This window comes from Cucurbita pepo, chromosome LG02 (assembly GCF_002806865.2).
Source record: "Cucurbita pepo subsp. pepo cultivar mu-cu-16 chromosome LG02, ASM280686v2, whole genome shotgun sequence".
NCBI lineage: Eukaryota > Viridiplantae > Streptophyta > Magnoliopsida > Cucurbitales > Cucurbitaceae > Cucurbita > Cucurbita pepo.
The window spans coordinates 3,761,969-3,781,432 of NC_036639.1; the positions used below are offsets into that span (position 1 = coordinate 3,761,969).

General features: G+C 37.0%; 2 protein-coding genes across 2 annotated transcripts; one reads left to right on the forward strand and one right to left on the reverse strand.

Annotated features, from left to right (window-relative positions):
- On the forward strand, positions 1 to 6,537 carry LOC111789360 (3-hydroxyisobutyryl-CoA hydrolase-like protein 5). The gene is made up of 15 exons (XM_023670110.1): positions 1 to 257; positions 399 to 482; positions 556 to 624; positions 759 to 822; positions 1,095 to 1,168; positions 1,294 to 1,377; positions 1,471 to 1,555; positions 1,779 to 1,864; positions 4,836 to 4,957; positions 5,071 to 5,131; positions 5,214 to 5,312; positions 5,774 to 5,875; positions 5,953 to 5,994; positions 6,112 to 6,218; positions 6,306 to 6,537. Exons 1-15 carry the CDS (start codon positions 225 to 227, stop codon positions 6,355 to 6,357), a joined length of 1,164 nt encoding a protein of 387 aa, XP_023525878.1. The 5' UTR covers positions 1 to 224; the 3' UTR covers positions 6,358 to 6,537.
- Positions 6,538 to 7,247: 710 nt separating this feature from the next.
- LOC111788815 (protein VACUOLELESS1) lies at positions 7,248 to 17,605 on the reverse strand. Its single transcript, XM_023669345.1, has 15 exons — positions 16,648 to 17,605; positions 15,825 to 16,115; positions 14,638 to 14,777; positions 14,035 to 14,140; positions 13,861 to 13,953; positions 12,820 to 12,909; positions 12,618 to 12,731; positions 10,772 to 10,879; positions 10,502 to 10,575; positions 9,720 to 9,774; positions 8,960 to 9,141; positions 8,748 to 8,877; positions 8,532 to 8,634; positions 7,974 to 8,071; positions 7,248 to 7,713 (listed from the first exon to the last, which is right to left on the reverse strand). Exons 1-15 carry the CDS (start codon positions 17,431 to 17,433, stop codon positions 7,549 to 7,551), a joined length of 2,535 nt encoding a protein of 844 aa, XP_023525113.1. The 5' UTR covers positions 17,434 to 17,605; the 3' UTR covers positions 7,248 to 7,548.
- Between the last annotated feature and the right edge of the window lie 1,859 nt (positions 17,606 to 19,464).

The following is a 19,464-nucleotide window of genomic DNA, read 5'->3' on the forward strand; positions in this document are numbered from 1 at the left end:
TACCACTAGAATTTGAGTCGTGGTTGGTGGGATTTTACTGCCTGGTGGTAGGTGAGAGCGGAAATGCCGGCCTACCAGTCTCCACCATTTTTAAGCACCATTTCTGCAATTTCACTATGTTTCTTTCGATCCATTTGCCTTTGTTTGTTCAGTTTCTTCCGATCGCCTGCCGCCGTTTTTGATTGCTCATTTCGCTAACTTCAATCCAGAATTTCGAGTTCAGAATGGCGCAGCAAGTTGTTAACCCAAACGAGGAGGTAGTTCTTGACTGCATCTGTGACTTTCTGGATTGCGACACTTTATTATTTGTTTTTAATCATTTTACTTGCTTGCTCGTAAATTTGTGGAAGTTTATCACTCTTTCATTCACTAAATGCATGCGCGAAATCAACCTTCAGGTTGTTCTAGGAGAAGAATCTGGGCATGTTAGGTTGATCACATTGAATCGGCCAAGACAATTGAATGTCATCTCATCCAAAGTGGTGCGTAAATTTATCTTCAAAAATTGTGATGTTCTAGCATTTTTCGCTTCTCTCTGATTGTGTTTGCGTGTAGGTTTCTCTTCTGGCTGAATACTTAGAAAAATGGGAAAATGACGATCAAGCAAAACTTGTAGTTTTTAAGGTCAGTTCTATCCTCCATGCTTCAATCAAATTTAGGCCCTTACCTTATTCAAACTACGGGCTTGATAGGACAATCCAAACAAATAAGAATCATAAGTTTTCTTTTATGAATTCATCTTCATGTGTCTTAAACAGGGAGCTGGTCGAGCCTTTTCTGCTGGTGGAGACTTAAAGATGTTCTATGATGGCAGGAATACAAGTAGGTGCTCGTTTCCTTTCGAAACACGATGAAAATATGCCACCGTTAGCAGATAGCTTTACCTTTTGAGCTTTCTCTCTTAAAACGCGTATGCTAGGGAGAGATTTCCTCATACTTATAGAGAATGTTTCGTTCCCCACTCCAATCGACGTTGGATCTCACAAAATAGCTCTTTAGAATTTGTGGGATGGGAATGAGAACAACGATTTCGATGCTTAAATTTCAATGATCACTACGTTAGATTTAGATTTCTTATGCATCGTGCTTGACAGGGGATTCATGCCTTGAAGTTGTCTACCGAATGTATTGGCTCTGCTATCACATCCACACCTATAAGAAAATCCACGTAATGATTTTTCTGAACCTATTATACAAGAATCGTTGAGAAACATGTCTATTAAGACATATTTTTCCCCTTAAAAAGTTTGGTTAAGTTGAGTTCTTTGGCTTTTCTGCTCATATCAATCGCAGGTTGCACTTGTTCATGGAATTTCAATGGGGGGAGGTGCATCATTCATGGTGCCAATGAAATTTTCAGTTGTCACAGAGAAAACTGTGGGTTTTTTTTTTTGTCTATTTTAGACGTTGTTTGATTTCAGTTTCCTTAGTAATTCCGAAGAGATGAGTTTCAAGGATTCTTTGATACAGGTTTTTGCCACTCCAGAAGCAAGTATTGGGTTTCACACTGATTGTGGTTTCTCTTATATGCTTTCTCATCTTCCTGGACATTTGGGTAAGAAAAAATTGAAAATGAACTCTTTTGAGTTGCATTTCTGGACATAATAGTTTAAGAGGTTCACATAATTTAGTCTAAACATTTTCTTTAAGAGTTCATGCTCTTTTTCTTTGGTTGAAAGTTCATCAACATCGAAATATCTCTTGATTTTAACTAAACTGAAAATTTTGACATCTTTTTCCTAAGTTGACTGATTGAATAACGATGTGGACATTTGCAGGAGAATACTTGGGGTTAACTGGGTCCAGGTTGAACGGCAAGGAACTGGTTGCAGCTGGGCTTGCAACACATTTTGTTCCTTTAGAGGTAAGTTTAGCCATCTCTCTTTATATATATGTGTTAATGTTTAAGTATATTACCTCTGTAATAGCCCAAGCGGGCCCATCGCTAGAAGATATTGTTCTCTTTGGGCTTTCCTTCAACGTTTTTAAAACGAGTTGCTAGAGAGAGGTTTTCAAACCCTTATAAAGGGTGTTTTGTTCTCCTCCCCAACCGACGTGGGATCTCACAATCCACCCCCTTCAGGGCCTAGCATCCTCGTTGGCACTTGTTCCTCTCTCCAAACACCGATGTCCACGGAGTTCTGTTACTTTGTTCGAGCTGTCGATGTTAGTGGTAACTCCTGTGAATCGAGCTGTCGATGAGCAGGTGTTACAAGTTGGTTTTAGAGCCTAGGTTATAGGTTGAGGTTGAGTTGTAGAAAAATTTACCTCGTGATGTTAGTAGATACTCAAGAAACTCCTGAGACTATTGTTGAGAAACTAGAGGTGGAGCAAGGTTCCAAGACAACGAAGCAAGTGGAGTTGAGATTGAGATGCAGAAAAAATCACCTAGTGATGTTGTAACAGATACTCAAGAAACTCCTAAGATTGTTGTAGAGGAACCAGTGGTGGAGCAAGTGACACTTGAACCGGTGTTGAGAAGATCATCCAGTACTATCAAAGTACTAGATATGTATGTACCTTCATTACACTATTTGTTGTTGACTCTGGTGAAAGGGAACTAGAGTCCTTTGATGCTACAGTTGGAGGATTCAACCAAGTAGGAGCAAGCCATGGATGATGGGATGTCTAGGCTTCAAAAGTGCATTGTACTGAAGCTGAGTACATGACAATGGCTGAAGCTGAAGAGGAGATGATATTGATGACTGACTATCTAGAAGAATTGGGCAAGAAGCAGCACAAAAAGATTCTTTATAAAGATGGTTAGAGTGCCATACAGTTAGTGAGGAACTCGGTCTATCATACAAAGACAAAACACAGAAGGCGATACCATTTCACTCGCAGGTTAGTGGAAGATGGTGATGTGTTTGGAGTGGATAGAGGGTGCAAAGAATCTAGCAAACATGTTAGACAAAATATGTTGATGTTGGAATATTGAGGTTGTGCAAAGCCTCAATTGGTATGGTGCAGTGAAGATGCTGATGGTCGTTTGAGAATGAAATTCTTGGTTGACTGGATCAGTCTCGAAGCGGGAGAATGGTTAGGTTATGGAGTCTGCTTATTTATAACTTAGTCAATGGTCATACATAGTAAAACTATATATGGTAAATAGTAAAGCTACGGTAAATATAAATTATCATAAATAGCTATGTATAGTAAAAAATTATCTATATATAGTAGATGGTTATATTTGGTAAAACTATATACAGTCAACTGAACCATGTATATATATATATATCCTTGGTAAGAGATTTGAAAATATATTTAATATATTTTCTATATTCTCTGTATTCTCTCTCTATGGAGTCTGCTTATTTATAACTTAGTCAATAACTCTCCCGTTCTGCATAACAGCAATAACTCTCCCGTTCTGCATAAGTACGCAACCCAACCCATTCTTAGAGGCATCACTATAAAGTACCAGATTCCCAGTACCGCCAAGTACAGTAAACACGGGTGATGCCAGTCTTTCCTTGAGTTCCTGAAAATTCCTTTCACAAGCTCGACTCCACTCAAGTGTCTTTCCTTTTCTAGTTAACTGAGTCAAAGGTGCTGCAATTTTCGCCGTCTTTAATAAATTGTATGTAATATCCTCCTAAACCCAGGAAACTTCTCACCTCAGTAACGGTAGTTGGTCGAGCCCAACCTATAACTTATAACTGCCTCCACCTTTGCTGGATGAACAACTATGTCATCCTTGGATACCACATGGCCAAGGAATACCATCTTCTGAACAGCTAGAACTCACATTTCGAGAATTTGACATATAGTTTTTGTTCACGTAGTATCAATAGGACTTTCCTCACATGCATGCTCAACATCTGTCTTGGAATAAACCAAGATATCAACAATGAACACAATCACAAAAGAATCCAGGAATTCCTGGAATACTCGATTCATCAGCTCCATAAACACAGCAGGGACGTTAGTCAGACCAAAGAACAGCACGACAAACTCATAGTGCCCATAACGAGTACGGAAAGCTGTCTTCGGTATGTCCTCTTCTTTGACTCTTATCTGATGATAACCAGAACGAAGATCAATCTTCGAAAATACTGCTGCCCCTTGAAGCTGATCAAACAAGTCATCAATTCGTGGCAACATATACTTATTTTTAATTGTCACCTTATTCAACTCTCTATAATCAATACAGAAACGTAATGTACTGTTTTTCTTCTTCACAAACAACAGAAACAACACTGGAGCTCCCCACAGTGACACAATAGGTCATATGAACCCCTGGTTCAACAACTCTTGTACCATTTTTCTTCTTTACAAACAACACTAGAGCTCCTCACAGTGACACAATGGGTCATATGAACCCCTGGTTCAACAATTCTTGTAGTTGCAGATTCAATTCTTTCAATTCTTCTGGGACCATCCTATTAGGAGCTTTAGAAATAGATGTCGTTCCTAGTTCCAGTTCAATGCCAAAGTTGACTTCCTGCTATGGTAGCAACCCACGTAATTCATCAAGGAAGACATCTAAGAACTCATTCACCACAGGTATAACTGATACATCTGTATCAACTCATCTCACTTCTACAGCACTAGCCAGGAACACCACAGCACCACGACTAATCAACTTTCTGACCTTTAAAGCAGTTATCGTCTTGGGAATACTTCCCGATAGTTTGATACTTGAGCTTAGTAATTTTATGGGTTTTGATTACAAAGAAATTGAAGAATGTAAATATATTGTAAGCCAAAGGTAAGCATGACCCCCTTTTACCGACTGATATGAAATGCATTTAGTATGAACCCTTTATTTACCATACTTCAGTTTTGCTGCATTGTTATCTGTTCTTATTTGATCCTATATCCATGTAATGCAGAAATTGGGCGAACTAGAGAAGCGTTTGATTAGCTTAAACTCCTATGATGAGAATTCAGTCAGATCTGCAATTGAAGAATTTTCTTCAGAATTTCAGCTGGATGAATGTAGTGTCTTGAAAAGGTTATGAATGGAATAGAGAAATAGTTTCCTGTTCATATAATATCTCTCTTTCTCTCTCGCTACGAGTTCATAATGAATCCGACAGCTAAAGTTAAATGTTTGGAATGTTCCAGGCAATCTGTAATTGATAAATGCTTTTCGAAGGAAACTGTCGCAGAGATTATAAACTCTTTTGTAAGTCTTTCTCCCTCTTTCTTTCTCCCTCTCTCTCTCTTAGCAGCTGGGCCTCATGAACTTTTGGACAATGTTTTTTCAGGAAGCTGAGGCAAGTGCAGAAGGAAATGACTGGATAGTTCCTGTTCTGAAGGGACTAAAGAGATCATCCCCTACTGGACTGAAAATAACTCTAAAATCGGTACAAAATTCAACTTCATAAGTAGTACTAAATTGTGAGATCCCACATCGGTTGGGGAGGAGAACTAAACACCCTTTATAAGAGTGTGGAAATCTCTCCCTACCAGACGTGTTTTAAAAACTTTGAGGGGAAGCCCAAAAGAGAAAACCCAAAGAACACGATATCTGCTAGCTGTGTGCTTGGGCCGTTACACAAATACAAATATTTCACTTGTGATTGGTAACCTTGTTCCATTCCTTATCGCGTTAAGTTTAAAGGAAATGAAAATATTCATTTCCAGAACAGATTTATAATGCTTTGCTAGAAGTTGGAAGTTCTTTTTTGCACAATATTACTATTATCAATTGGGTAATTTTTGGAATCTTAAGGCTTCAACTACTGGTTTTTACCAGATGGGAAGTTCTTATTTAATCCTTTTTTTCGCAGAAGTAGTAGTTTTGACCTCGTGTCTTGATTTGCAGATACGTGAAATTCGAACGCAAACACTTCAAGAATGTTTGAAGAAAGAATTCAGGGTGACAATGAATATCTTACGCACCCTCATCTCTGGAGATGTTTATGAGGTAATTATTGGTTATTGATAGCTAAGAGAATAAAAAAATGGCCACTTCTGAACTAACCATTTTCCTAATGACCATAGGGTATTAGAGCTCTCACTATTGACAAAGACAATGCTCCTAAGGTTTTCCCTCTCTATTCTATCTTTGTTTTCATGCCCGTGTTCGTGTTCGTGTTCTCGTGTGTATCTGTAAGGAGGAAGGCTTGTCTTTTTATCTAAAAATTATTGAACTGTATACAGTGGGATCCGCCAACTCTTGAGAAGGTCAACAGCGACAAGGTCGATGAAGTATTCGAGCCTTTCGGGGAAGATTTGGAACTCCAAGTACCCATAAACGACACGCATAGGTAGGTACACCGTTTGAAGATTAAGAATATCATGTCGGGTTTGGAAAATGATGAAGTAATAAGCTTTTGTTGGGCATGAAATTGCAGGTGGAGTGGTAAATATGAAGATTCAATCTATGCAACCCCAAAGGTGGAGTAAGTTCTTTGGTCTGCAACACAGCTGCTATGCTTGGAATACCTTCTTTTCATGTCTGTATAATTCTTGCAGGCCTGATTTTATCATATATGATCATATATGTAAAACATCTTTTATTAAAAATGCAAAACATCTTCGATAAAACAAATACTATTTGAGAAGAAAAAATATAATATAACGTTGCATCATTTCTAAAATATTAAATTTAGGTTCTTAATGGAGAGAAATATTTCTCCACTCCCCATTCTTCATCTAAACGAAGATTTATTGTTCGACCCCACCAATTAAATAAACATCTCCGACTATCGAGGTAGCTTTACAAACTCTGGAAACATAAGATTTTAGGGGTGTACATTCAACCCGAACCAACCCATCCCGAACTATAAGGGTTGGGTTGGGTTCATTTTTCTGAACCCGAACTGAATCGGTTTGGTTTCGGGTTTGTAGATAAAACCTTTGGGTTGACCCGAGCCAAATAAAATTATATAAATTATATTAAGTATTAATAGGTTGGCTTATTTTGTTTAATTTCTTTTATATTATTTTTTTATGTGAATAATTACAGGTCAATTTGGGTTTGTGTATGAACTTTTAATATATTTTATCTAAGATTATATTCAAATAATTATAAATAGTGAATAAAACTCATTTATTTTTTTATTTTTGACAACTCGACAATCCAACCCATCCAACCCAAACCCAACCTCCCGGATTGGGTTGTGAAAATCTTTGGGTTGGGTTACCAATTCAACCAACCCAAACTTTTAGATTGTGTCAAAAAAAATCTCTCAACCCAACTCACCCAACCCGGACCATGTACATGAGATTCAACCATCCTAGGATTCTTTTTTTTTTCTCTTTTTTTTGTGGTAATTTTCCATCACATTTCAGTATATCAACAAAACAGAATATTTTGATGGCAATTAGGTAACATAGGAACACGTCTCCCTGAACTGTTAGTTGCTTGGGGTAATTATACAAACAGACGACAAAGAACATGGTTTAGAGAGGAAGGAAAAGCCAAAGTTACAAGGGTCAGAAATAATTAACGAATACAACAGTCCAAATCAGTGACATATTTCAACATATGGGTATGCACCAATCATAGCTAAATATTTCACAAAAAACACCAGCAGAAGCTTAGGAGGGAAACCGAATAAGATAATAGAGCAAAGAAACGTGGGACTGAAAAGACTATGACACTCCTGGGAAGGACAACCGATCTCGAAGAGTATCGAAAATTGATGACGCTGCTGAATTTTGTGCAAAGGTTAATTTTAATCGACCTAGTAATTCTCCATCCTTCGCTTGTGAAGCAGCGTCGGCTGCTTCCTTGGCCATGCCAATCCGAGCATAAGCCTGTAAAGAAAATAAATATCACACTTTCACAATCTGCACATGTTGCTAGATAGCTGCTCGACCAGTGATTATGTTGAATAAACTTGATTCAATAGAGATAAATCTGGTTTTTTAAGTGCCACAATTTGGAAATTTCATGATTTGAATGCTAAACTTTTCATCTTTGGTAAGATCGTAAATTCCCATTTATGAAACTACCAGCCAGCAATACAAGCAAAAAATTGAAGCTATAGTATGCATGGGTTAGAATGTTATATTACCTCTGCCCTTTCTCGTGGATCTGCAAGTTTTGGAATATATTTCAGTGCTTCAGCCTTTTCATCTGCTTCAATGCAAGCCTCAACAAATGGCTTGTAACCTGTTAATAAAAGAAAAAAACGAAAGAGATATTAATGATAAAGAGCCTAACTGAATATTACAATTCTAATTAAGGTTGAAGCACTGAAATATATTAAAAAAGTCGCAAGTAATTTTTGTTTTTCTTTTATAAAACATGAACGGAAAGAGTTACAAGCCTAATCACAAGTTTACACATGAAATCATGTACCGACTGTTAAAATACAAGTAGCTACAACCTAACGAGCATGATTGAAATGAGAGTGAGTTGGTGAAGAACCCATAAGTAATTCCTCACTCTTGTTCATGGAAGCACCTTTGTGCGTAAGTGCTTTCCAAAAAGATATTCGTTAAGATAAAAGATATTCAATGAATCTCAGGAACGGTTTGCATCTCATTTCAAGGCAGAATAAGTAAGCATGTAAATAGATGTCAATCTAATAGGAGAAAGTAATTTGCTACTCTAATAATCGGACATTTACCGATTGGCGGTCTTTTCTCCTTCGAGAACGTTTCCAATGCGACCCAATCTCTTGTGGTAGCCAAAGCAAAAACTTTAAGCCAATACCATCTTTTCTCAGAAACCTGAGGCACAACATGAAAAAAACAGCTGGGAGATATGAATAGGAACACATGAACAAAGTAATTATCCTACAATACCATACACGGAGGGAAATAGCAAATTGAAGTTCACATACCTTGAATTCTGTTTTAACTTTTAGAGCAGCTCGATGATTTCCCAACACAATACATGTTCGAATTGTATCATTAATACTTGAATCAACAAAAATGGCCTGCTTCGTACTTACCTCTAGATCATGTTGTATTCTGCAGACGAGATCAGAGAATGATTTAGTGGTGTTATGTCTTTTTATATTCACAAACACAAAGTAACCAAGCTTATACTAACTTCAACAATTTTGCATGCTCTTCAGCAGCTTTTGACTCGAAAACATGTTCCTTGGTCTCTGCAAAAAGACTCTGGACCTTTTCAATGAGTTTAATGCGTGGACTATGGAGTGGAGATCCCTTGCTAGCCATTGGATTTTTCCCTAGCACCCACGACTCTTTCCAGAGAAGAAAAGCAACCTCCTATAAAAATAAATAAACTGTATTAGAAAGGGTATAGGAGAATGGCCCTTGAAGTGTCATCACAGAAAGATTAATGCCAATAAAAAATTGTGGTTCATCTTTAACTGTCTTATCTCATCGAAGGTGCGTCTTGCGTGGTTTAAAGAAAGAAAAAATGATGTCCTAGCCACAAAGAGGATAGGAGAATTTGAGTTCTTAAGAGACTCGGGATTTTCCACCTATTACCCTTTTATTCATCTCGGAACTCAGGACAAGGATGAAATTCTAAATACACTTTTGAGCTTTTGACTATGTGAAAGCGCCAATATTCAAAGATTTAAGGTTTTCTATTTGGTCCTCAGTCTCAGACACGGGGGTATCAACATGGCCGATCAGATCCAAAAAGACCATTTTGGTGTAATTTCTTTTCCTCCGAAGAAACGAAGAAACTTATCATTCCAAATAAAAGATATACTCCACATAACAGACCTACCGTTTCTCTAATCCATATAAAAAAGAAGTACGAACTCGTGAGATACGTTTCAACATATAAATTGAAAAAAATAAAGATGCGACCAATATTGAACATAAAGACGTACATGAAGTTGTCCAGTTGATAGGAAAAAGTCCTTCAGAAATTCATGCTTATAGCACCTGAAGGAGATAACATAATCAGTCAAGCAAATAAAAAGGTCATGTCTAAGTACAAGTGCATTTTAAAACAAGAGATGAGCTCAAGAACCAAACATGAGACGATGTCATGAGTCTATGCTTCCATTAAGCCATACAATTAATAACCAGCAAACCACTAAATAAACACTAGAAGTTTGGTAGATCAAGAGTATGATATTTGTAGTGTCATAATGAACATCTGCATCCATGCTATTTTTTATTATCTGCAACTACGAGCTCTGCGAGCAGTCTGAAAATATTATATTCAGTTTATTTTCCTTCCGATACAGTGGAACCTGACAAATTTTTTATGTAACCCCAAAGAATTACGATAAATGGAAACCAAACAGCTCTCCAACACATTAGTGTAAGCATACAAAGAAGAAAAATGATATCTCCATTGCAGCCTACATAAGCTTTTAATTCGTCAACAATTTACAAGAGTTGGTTCCATCGACTTCTTATTTTATCTCATGGATTTTAATGGAAGACAGTTTACATCAAATGAAAATATAGACAAATACAGTGGAGGACGAGAAATCCTCAAGTTAAAAGACTGAATAAAAACAAAGAAAATCTCACTCATATAGATTAAATAGAGGCAAAATTAATCTCAAAGTAATAATTGAAGAATCTGCAATCTTAAAATAAAGTATTAAGCTTTTGGCATCAAATCTATTACTGGAGGAATAGAAATGTTCATACATACCGGGCATAAGTAACAAATAAATCCCGTGCCTGAATTCTGGCTTGTATCATTCCAAAGAATTCCAGTGGTTGCTTCTGCATAAAAGCCAATTATGCATTCTATTCAAAAGTTCTCTTTTTATGGAAAAAAACAAGCTTTCGTTAAGAACATGCATGCTATTTAAAAGTTGTAAATACCACTTAGATCTTATTTATGCATATCTTAGACTCATAAAATATGCAGACGTGTGATAAGAAATCATACATATATTAGATATTATTGAAGAATTACCTTTTGCCAGATATGGAAGAGAACAAGATAAACAAGATCAGTATCACCACTTTCAGTTGCTTTGATTAATGCAGTGTCTTCTTCTCCTATGCTTAACAAGAGAGGTACCTAAATGGACAAAGTGAAAAAAAGGAAACGAGTTCATGATAAATATTTTCATAATAATGATTTATTTCTCTTTCATCTACAGTTCCACTTCCATAGTATAACAAAAATGTATCGACATACATTGAAAGGATATGATAGCATCAACAACAAAAGAAAAAAATCATGTCCGTTTGAAAATTCTCTACCTGATTGAAACAGTCTCGTAGTTTGAAAATGCATGTTCAAAAATTACATTGCCAGTATTGAATACACCGAAGTGAAGTTTTTTTCTTTTTTTTTTTTTGGAAGAGAAACGGAGAGATTTCCTTGATAAATGAAATGAATAGCCCACAAAAGTGAGTAACAAGAAAGAAATGCATATGTTTAATAAGGCAGTAAGACTAATCTCTAAAGGGGTGTGAACTTTTACACCAAAATAAAGTATTGAAAGAACTAAATCAAATAACCCCTCAAAAGACCAAGAATTGTCGTTGAAGTACCACTCATTCCTTTCATGCCAAAGAGACCAAAAGAAGGAACGGTTGAAGGCCATCCAAAGAGCATTTGCATCTCCTTTGAAAGGATGTACCACAAAAATCGGAGATAGGAAGTCAAAAATATTCCCAGGCAACGCTGTACTCTATCCAAAAGCTGACATCATGAAATTCCATTACCGATTTGCAAAAGATCAAAAATTGAATGAAGAAGCTCTATCACATTTGGTTAGTAAATGGCCATAAGGATATTTTGGACCCTCCTTTGTGGGTAAATCCCAGTAGTGAGGCTTTCTGGGACTCTGAGTAGAAGAAGGTTATTGGAGGAGTTCAGGAATTTGGTGCATTTTGACACATCTGACCTCTCTTTAGGTTCATACTTCAAAACACCAAGAGAGTTCTTCTGCACTGTCCAACCAAACAAGCTTTGTTTGCCAAAGTAAGCACTCTCATTTCTGAAACAGCAGACCTAGACATGGTAAAACTACAACAAGATTTTGATGGAACCACCAATTACTTCTATTAACTGCTGCATTTTAGAGAAAACGTTGATGCATCCATGGAGGTTCTGATGCTTAGCATGCATCAGCCCGAGTTTGTGTGTGTGAGAGAGAAGAGAGGAGAGTACATTTTGGGTGGTTTGGGTTCTGCTATTCAGCTTTCCAGGGCATTGGGATATTTGAACAGCCCAACCTTGGATGGGTATTGTCCCTGTGAAACTAAGGGATTTTCTTTCCAGCTTCCTTTTGGCCCAAAGTTCATAAGAAGAGCGAGGAACACGTGAACATTTGCAATCCCAACAGCCTTGTGGAATTTGCAGAAAGAGAGGAAAATAATTTAAAAGAAAAAATAATGATAAAGGAAATGAAATGAGAGGAAAAGAAGACATTTTTAAAAGAAAAAAGGAGAAAGGAAACGAACACATAGGATTGAAAGCAGCTGAGATTTTCTATGTTTTGAACTGGTATTTTTACTAAAAAGTATTTCTACTTATTACCTTTGCTACAAAAATGCAATTATAGAAAGAAAAAGAAGCAAATTGGAGAGCTTTTGCAATCTCCTGGGCCTTTTTCGGTTTAATGTTGTATGGCNGTATGTTTTTTTTTTTTTTGCTTAATAAAAAATCTGGAGATATACTGATGGAAAAACAAAAAGACAACTCGTATACTACAGGATACTCGTAGATCTTCTCTTAATTTATATGTTTTTATGCCCAAAAATAACAGAATCCAAGAAGAAGAAATGACATGTAAAGAAAAAAAGACCTGTTTGGAGGACCGCGGTTCATGATCAACAAGCATGGCAGCTAATTTCCTGCGACCAATTTTATCAGCATGACCAGCAACGGCAGCATATGATATGCCTTTACACAACTTCAGCTGAATTTCCCAAGAGTTCATTTCAGACGCCATTGCATGATACTAAAGGAACAGAATCTCAATACTTGATGTATGAAAAATATAAAACCTTATCAAGTAGAACTTCAAGAAGGGTGACATCAGGAATATTTAATGAAGCTGTTATCTTTGAACATGCCCAGTGCATTATCACCACCTCCTGTATAACAGATACAAAATATATTTATCTTGTTGAGAGAATAAGCAACAAGCCGATAAATGGTAGACATATTCTAAGTACTCAGTGCTTGGATTTTCGTTGAATTGGGTCAATGAGGGAGACATGATATCAAATGGAGCAATGAAATTTCTTTTTTTTGCAGCTGTAACAACTTCAAAATCTTATTAGGATGTATCTTACACTTCCTAAAATTGCAAGTTCCCGAAGTACACATTTATTTTCTTCTTTATCGGCCTCATTTCTTCTAATTTAGACTTATTTTATCTTTTATCGATAGGCAAAAGTTGCTTAAAAGTCAGAATCTCAAAGCACCTTCAACCACAAAAGCGGGGTTAACCATGAGCAGGAAGTAGCTTCCGATCTTATGCTCAAATGTAAATTCAATTCTTCATTTGATGATTCTTCTTAATAGACATTTGAAAAATGAAAATTTTAATGCTTATTCCTCACTGTCTCTTAAGTAAAAGTACTCTGCTTCTTAAATGAAAATTATTCGGGTAATAATATTATCTTTATTTTCAATTTATTATCATTGCAAGAACCAAGGAAACAATTCATTTTATCATGAGTCATTCTACAACATAATTTCCATGTAAATTTCAAAGTTTTCACAGCTGTGTGCGTGTGTGTGTGTGTGTGTGTGNGGGGGGGGGGGGGGGGGGGGGGGGGGGGGGGGGGGGGGGGGGGGGGGGGGGGGGGGGGGGGGGGGGGGGGGGGGGGGGGGGGGGGGGGGGGGGGGGGGGGGGGGGGGGGGGGGGGGGGGGGGGGGGGGGGGGGGGGGGGGGGGGGGGGGGGGGGGGGGGGGGGGGGGGGGGGGGGGGGGGGGGGGGGGGGGGGGGGGGGGGGGGGGGGGGGGGGTGTCGTATAAAAACACAAGCAACAAGAAAAATCACCATATGTTTGATCCACGAATTATAGGATTCTATTCACCTGACTCATTCCAAGGTACTCAGAAATCCGTAATGCAAGCAAGTGTTGGTGGGCATTGATTAAACGAGCAATCAGAACAGGTGCTGTAAGAAGCTGAAAGGAACACATTTATTTAGTATGAAGATCCATTATAGTTCAAGAAACTGAAAACTCTTATCAGAAATCATTGAGGACCTTAAACTGTTGTATACTGAGAGGGATGCCAATCTCTGGGTTGCGTACAGCATTTAAAACTCGCAATAGTCTGCACATCTCTTGTATTCGTTCGCGATTAAAATTGCTGCCAAAGCCAACTGGATATCATTATGGAGAGCAAAATCAGAGATAACACTAAAAAGAACTTTATATTTTTTAAACGAAACAAATTTCACAAAAGGGTGAAATATGTAAGAGGTTAAGGATAAGGAATCCTCCCAAAACCTGCCCAAAGGAGTAATCAGTGGGCATGAATCAAAGAGGTAAAGAATAATAACAAAAAACTTAGAGAAGCACTCATTGTTCAAACCACATGACATATTGCCAACAAATTCCAAACGTAAAAAGGTTAAATAAGCTAAATTTGTGCTCGTTTGGAAGGATCATCATACTTAATTCTAAACAAGCTACCACTTAACTATCTTATGACCAAATAAAAAGTAAGAAATGGCAGGCACGTGCCTATTTAAATTCAAAAGAAAAGAGAAAGTACATCCGGAATTTTCCTCATTTAAAAGAAAAGAACTAAGAACAAGCAACATCATAAAAAAGTAGTTAAAATGTAACACTAGAATCACTGACCTGCAAAAGGCTTGGCCATAGCTGGAAGCTCTTAACAGGGTCTGCTGCCGAGAAATATCAAATTCATGGCCAGCAGCATCCACGCATGCTTCAACAGCCTCATGTAATGATGGGCGTATCAGTCTTAAGTTTTCATCTGCCTGGCCAACATAATATTGACAATTAAATAAAAAGAATAATAACAAATCACAGAAAATATTTCACAGTATTTTGTGGGTACACTAATATTATCATCAAGAACATGAATTTGCAAACTAAAATAAATTTACCATTACAAAACCAGCACCGAGATTTCTTCCAAGTAAAATTACAAAATATATATATCGAAAATAAAATATAGTTGAGACCAATTGTGAAACAGGCACTGAGTTTTTCTTTCATGTAACTCTATCCTCGAAAATTCTCTTGGAGGGCATATAGTATATGGCAATGGGAAAGAGAATGTGAAGCTTAGAAATAGGATGATTGTGTTTGGTAAATGAGAATGAAACTGGAAAAATATGATTTATATTTATATCTATTTATTGTATGCTTAGAATGCCAATGTCCATTAATAACACTGATTTGTTAAATCTATTCCCCGCTGCCAATGTCCAATCGTAACATAAGTCTGTTAAATCCATTCCCCGTCCCTTTGTAGTGCGAACCAAATAGCTCCTCCTTCATAGTTTCCTAATCAAATGGCTCCTCCTTCTAAAAGATCCTCCGATACCACTTGTAGACATTACAAATAGAAAAAAATATTTCAATGAGCTTATAAGACTACAACTACTTGTAACGACCCAGATCCACCGCTAGCAGATATTTTCCTCTTTGGGCTTTCCCTTTCGGGTTTCCCCTCAAGGCTTTAAAACGCGTCTGCTAGGGGAAGGTTTCCACACCCTTATAAAAGGTGTTTTGTTCTCCTCCCTAACCAATGTGGGACATCATACTACTAGTGCTATAAAGTATGGAAAATGACAAAATAACTATTCACTCAAACATAAACTATCTTTTTTGGTTCGATTCTCCCGGCAGACTCTCCCCCATAGATTTTAGAGGAGGGACCTTTTTTATCCTCATTGTAAAACTACCAAACGACAATAGTTATGGAATAAATTTAAGCCAGTCTCCACCATCTAAAACAGAAAAAAATAGCTTAGTTAACACTACATTTTTTTCACAAGAAAGAGGAAAATTAACATCACCTTCGCACTACGTCTGTCAAAATGATCCAATGCATCATACAGAAGAGCTGCAGGAGAGGTACTTCCGATCCTGAAGATTGTTACGGTGGAATCGGGTACTCTTTGAAGAAATTCCGTACTGGTATTAGATAATATCCTCACCCCATCACACTCGGGGATCAGAACAACCGGTTCATCATAAAGGTAACGAACAGGATCTCCATCTGGACCCATCATCAAAAGCATATCATCCCAATAAAGAAGTACACTGTCCATTCCACACCAAGCTAACTGCTCCGGAGGAAGAGCTGACTGCAGCCAGAAAACAAGAGACAGACATGATCAAACATAATAGATGTCCAATTCTGCCCACCGCCAGTAGATATTGTCCTCTTTGGACTTTCCCTTCTAGGCTTCCCCTCGAGGTTTTAAAACGCGTCTGTTAGGGAGAGGTTTCCACACCCTTAAAAAGAATGCTTCATTCCCCTCTCCAACCAACGTGGGATCTCACAAAAACAAATGACAAATGACAAATGAAGAATAAGAGGCAAGAATAAAGGGAGAACTTCAGAAAAATGCCAAATGAATGGATGCTTGTAGGCTGAATAAACTAATTGTTCTAGTCCACCATGCTTTGAAACATCGAATCATCTTGATGTCAAATAAACGATCTTCTTAAGGAAAAAAAAAAAAAAATCTAAACCCGAACATTGAATCATTACATTCAAGTGAACAGTTGTTGTTATGCAAGTACGACCAGAAAAAATAGACTAGGACTGGCATCTTATGTAACTTTTATCCATTTCGTAAGAACAACCTCAAATTGCAAAAACACGTAGCTAACCTCACACTCACGATCCAGAATTGTTTTCTGCAAGTCTGAAGTCAAAACCAAAAGCCTCCCGTCGTGGGTAAACGCCGCCAACCACTTTCCATCTAAAGAGACGGCCATCCTCTGCAGCGGCCCATCTAGCACGCCCTCGCCAAGGCGCTGCACTCCATCCTCCTCAACAGCTATCACACACGACTCCCCAACTCCGAGCAACACCTCCACATTCCCAGACATGGTGTATTGAGGCTCGATTACCGCCATACAATGCGGCAAATCCTCAATTCCAGGGTCCGAAAGCTTACACGATTTCGGATTCTTAAAATCCGAGATGCAAAAAATCTGGTTGGCCTCGGTTATGCACACAACTCCATTGCCCCAAAACACACATTCCACTACATTCTGCTCAAAACACTCCTTTCCCATCGAAAAATTCGGTTCCAGAAGCTCGGCATGAATATTGTAGCGGTAAACAGTGCCATCCTGCACCACACAGACAAGAGTTTGATCATCGGTCCACGACATGCCAATCAACCGTCCCCCAGGGTTCCGCCAAACGGTCTCTGCCAGCTGAACACCTGCACAGTTGAAGATTCGCAGCTTCCTGAGGGCGGATTCTGCGTAGAGCTGAACGATCTTCGAGTCATCACGAATAATGGCGATGGGACCGCCAAAGGGAGCACAGGCTACCTTATTCCGGCCAAGGTCAATATGCTTCCATCTCATAGGATAAAGCTCCGGCTTGCGGTAGTACCGATTATGAAGGAGCTGCCATTCCGCAGCAACCGATACGTTAGCCATGAAAAAGCGATCACAGCTAGAGAATTGTTCAAGATTTCAGTCCTTCGTGAAGCAGATTGAACGAACAAACAGAAGAATTACAGATTGAGATTCGTAAATTGGCTCGAAAACGTTGGAATCGATCATTCAGTCAATTCGAGCAAAGGGGAAAAAAATTTAGAAAGAAAATGGAAGAAAGTGAAGGTCCCATATTTGTCGAATGAAGCTCCCCCGGTTCATATAGACCGCAGGTCGGTTTGAACCGTACGGTATTTTGATGATCCAACTATACAGGCTGAATTGGGCTCAATGAGGCCCAAACTAGGCCCACTTATAGCCTCTTATGGGCTTAAATCAATGGGCCATCTTCGGCAGTGGCCCATTGAAAGTAGCCCATTTCAGAAATTGCAACTTTTTTATATGTAATTAATATTTTTCATAATTAAAAAATACCAAAATTTAATTTAATAATTTTAATAACCAACTTAATTAGTATCATAAAGTTATAAATATTTTTTTAATTATTTTGTTTCGTTTTATTTATTATAAGTCATTAACTTAATCATAAAAACTTAGGTAAAATATCAATGTGATGATATATTGAATCATTTGCACCAAAGTTTCTTCCACTTCATAATGAATAATAACATAATAATAACTTATTATTATTATTATTTTGTTACTTTAAATTAATGTTCAAAAAAGCATATGATAAAAAAAATTATTGGAAGAGGAAATTACTTAATTACCCTTAAATGTGGCCAAAGTTTTGCATGTAATCCCTTTATTTTATAAGGACACTATTTTTATGCTATTTTTTAATAAAAATATGGGATGATAATTTATTTTGACTTTAAAAAATATAGGTTAATTGCTATCAGATCGAAATAGGGTTAGACCCTTTAAATCATGTGACAACAATACATGACGGGTCAAAGCGGACCATATATTCTAGTGGTGGGTTTGAGCTGTTACAATAGTCGATCCCCTGAATTTTTAATCGGTAATTTTGTAGTATTAAGTTTAGAGTAGTTTATTTATTTATTTTTGCATATTTTTCTATTAAAAGCTAAAGCAGCTCAAAAGGTAGTCTTTATGGGCAGCTTCATGATTAAATGTTTCTTTTTCATTCTAAAAATTGATGAAAGGCATTCATAAAGTTTGAAATTATAATAATCTATTTATTAAAAAATCATATCGTAATTCACCAGTAAAATATAACAAAAACAAGGTTGTGGGACCCATTTTAAAACTTTAGAAATACATGAATTAATAATTTAAATATGTGAGGTTGACATAAAGAGAAAAATAAATAAATAAAGAAATCAATGATGACGTGTAAAATTATATTTAATAATTTTTTTAAAAAATAAAATAAAATTAGTTTGAATTGATTATTTGTTTTTAATTATATTTTTGTTTATAATATATTTATATTTATTTTGTTTTCTCTTACTTTTATAATTATTTATTCTTCGACCACTTCTAGAAATAATATAAAAAATTTTAAAGATAATTTTTCAATATTGAATCGTAAATTTTACAAATATTTAAAATAATGTAATAAATATTTTACGAAATAACATTTTATTTTTATAAAAAACAAAATTTTAAATAAATGATCGAACAATAAAAATTAACCCAACCCAAAAAAGTTAGGGTTAGGTTCATTATTTAACAAGAGTGGTTGAAAAATTTATAACCCGAACACTTGAGTTAGGTTTAAAAATTGCCCCAACCCAATTCATAAACATCCCTTTTGATGATGAAAGTCTCACATTGACTAATTTAGGGAATGATCATGGGTTTATAATCAAAAAATACTTTCTCAATGGTATGAGACCTTTTGGAGGAACTCAAAGCAAAACCACGAGAGCTTATGTTCAAAGTGGACAATACCATACCATTATGGAGAGTCGTGTTCATCTAATAATCCCTACATGTAGAAATATCGACGTGTCGATAAAACTTAAACCCGTTGCTACATCCTCCACTCTATCCACAAATTTTTATCCCTCAGAACTCAATAATAGTAACCAAATAAACTAATAA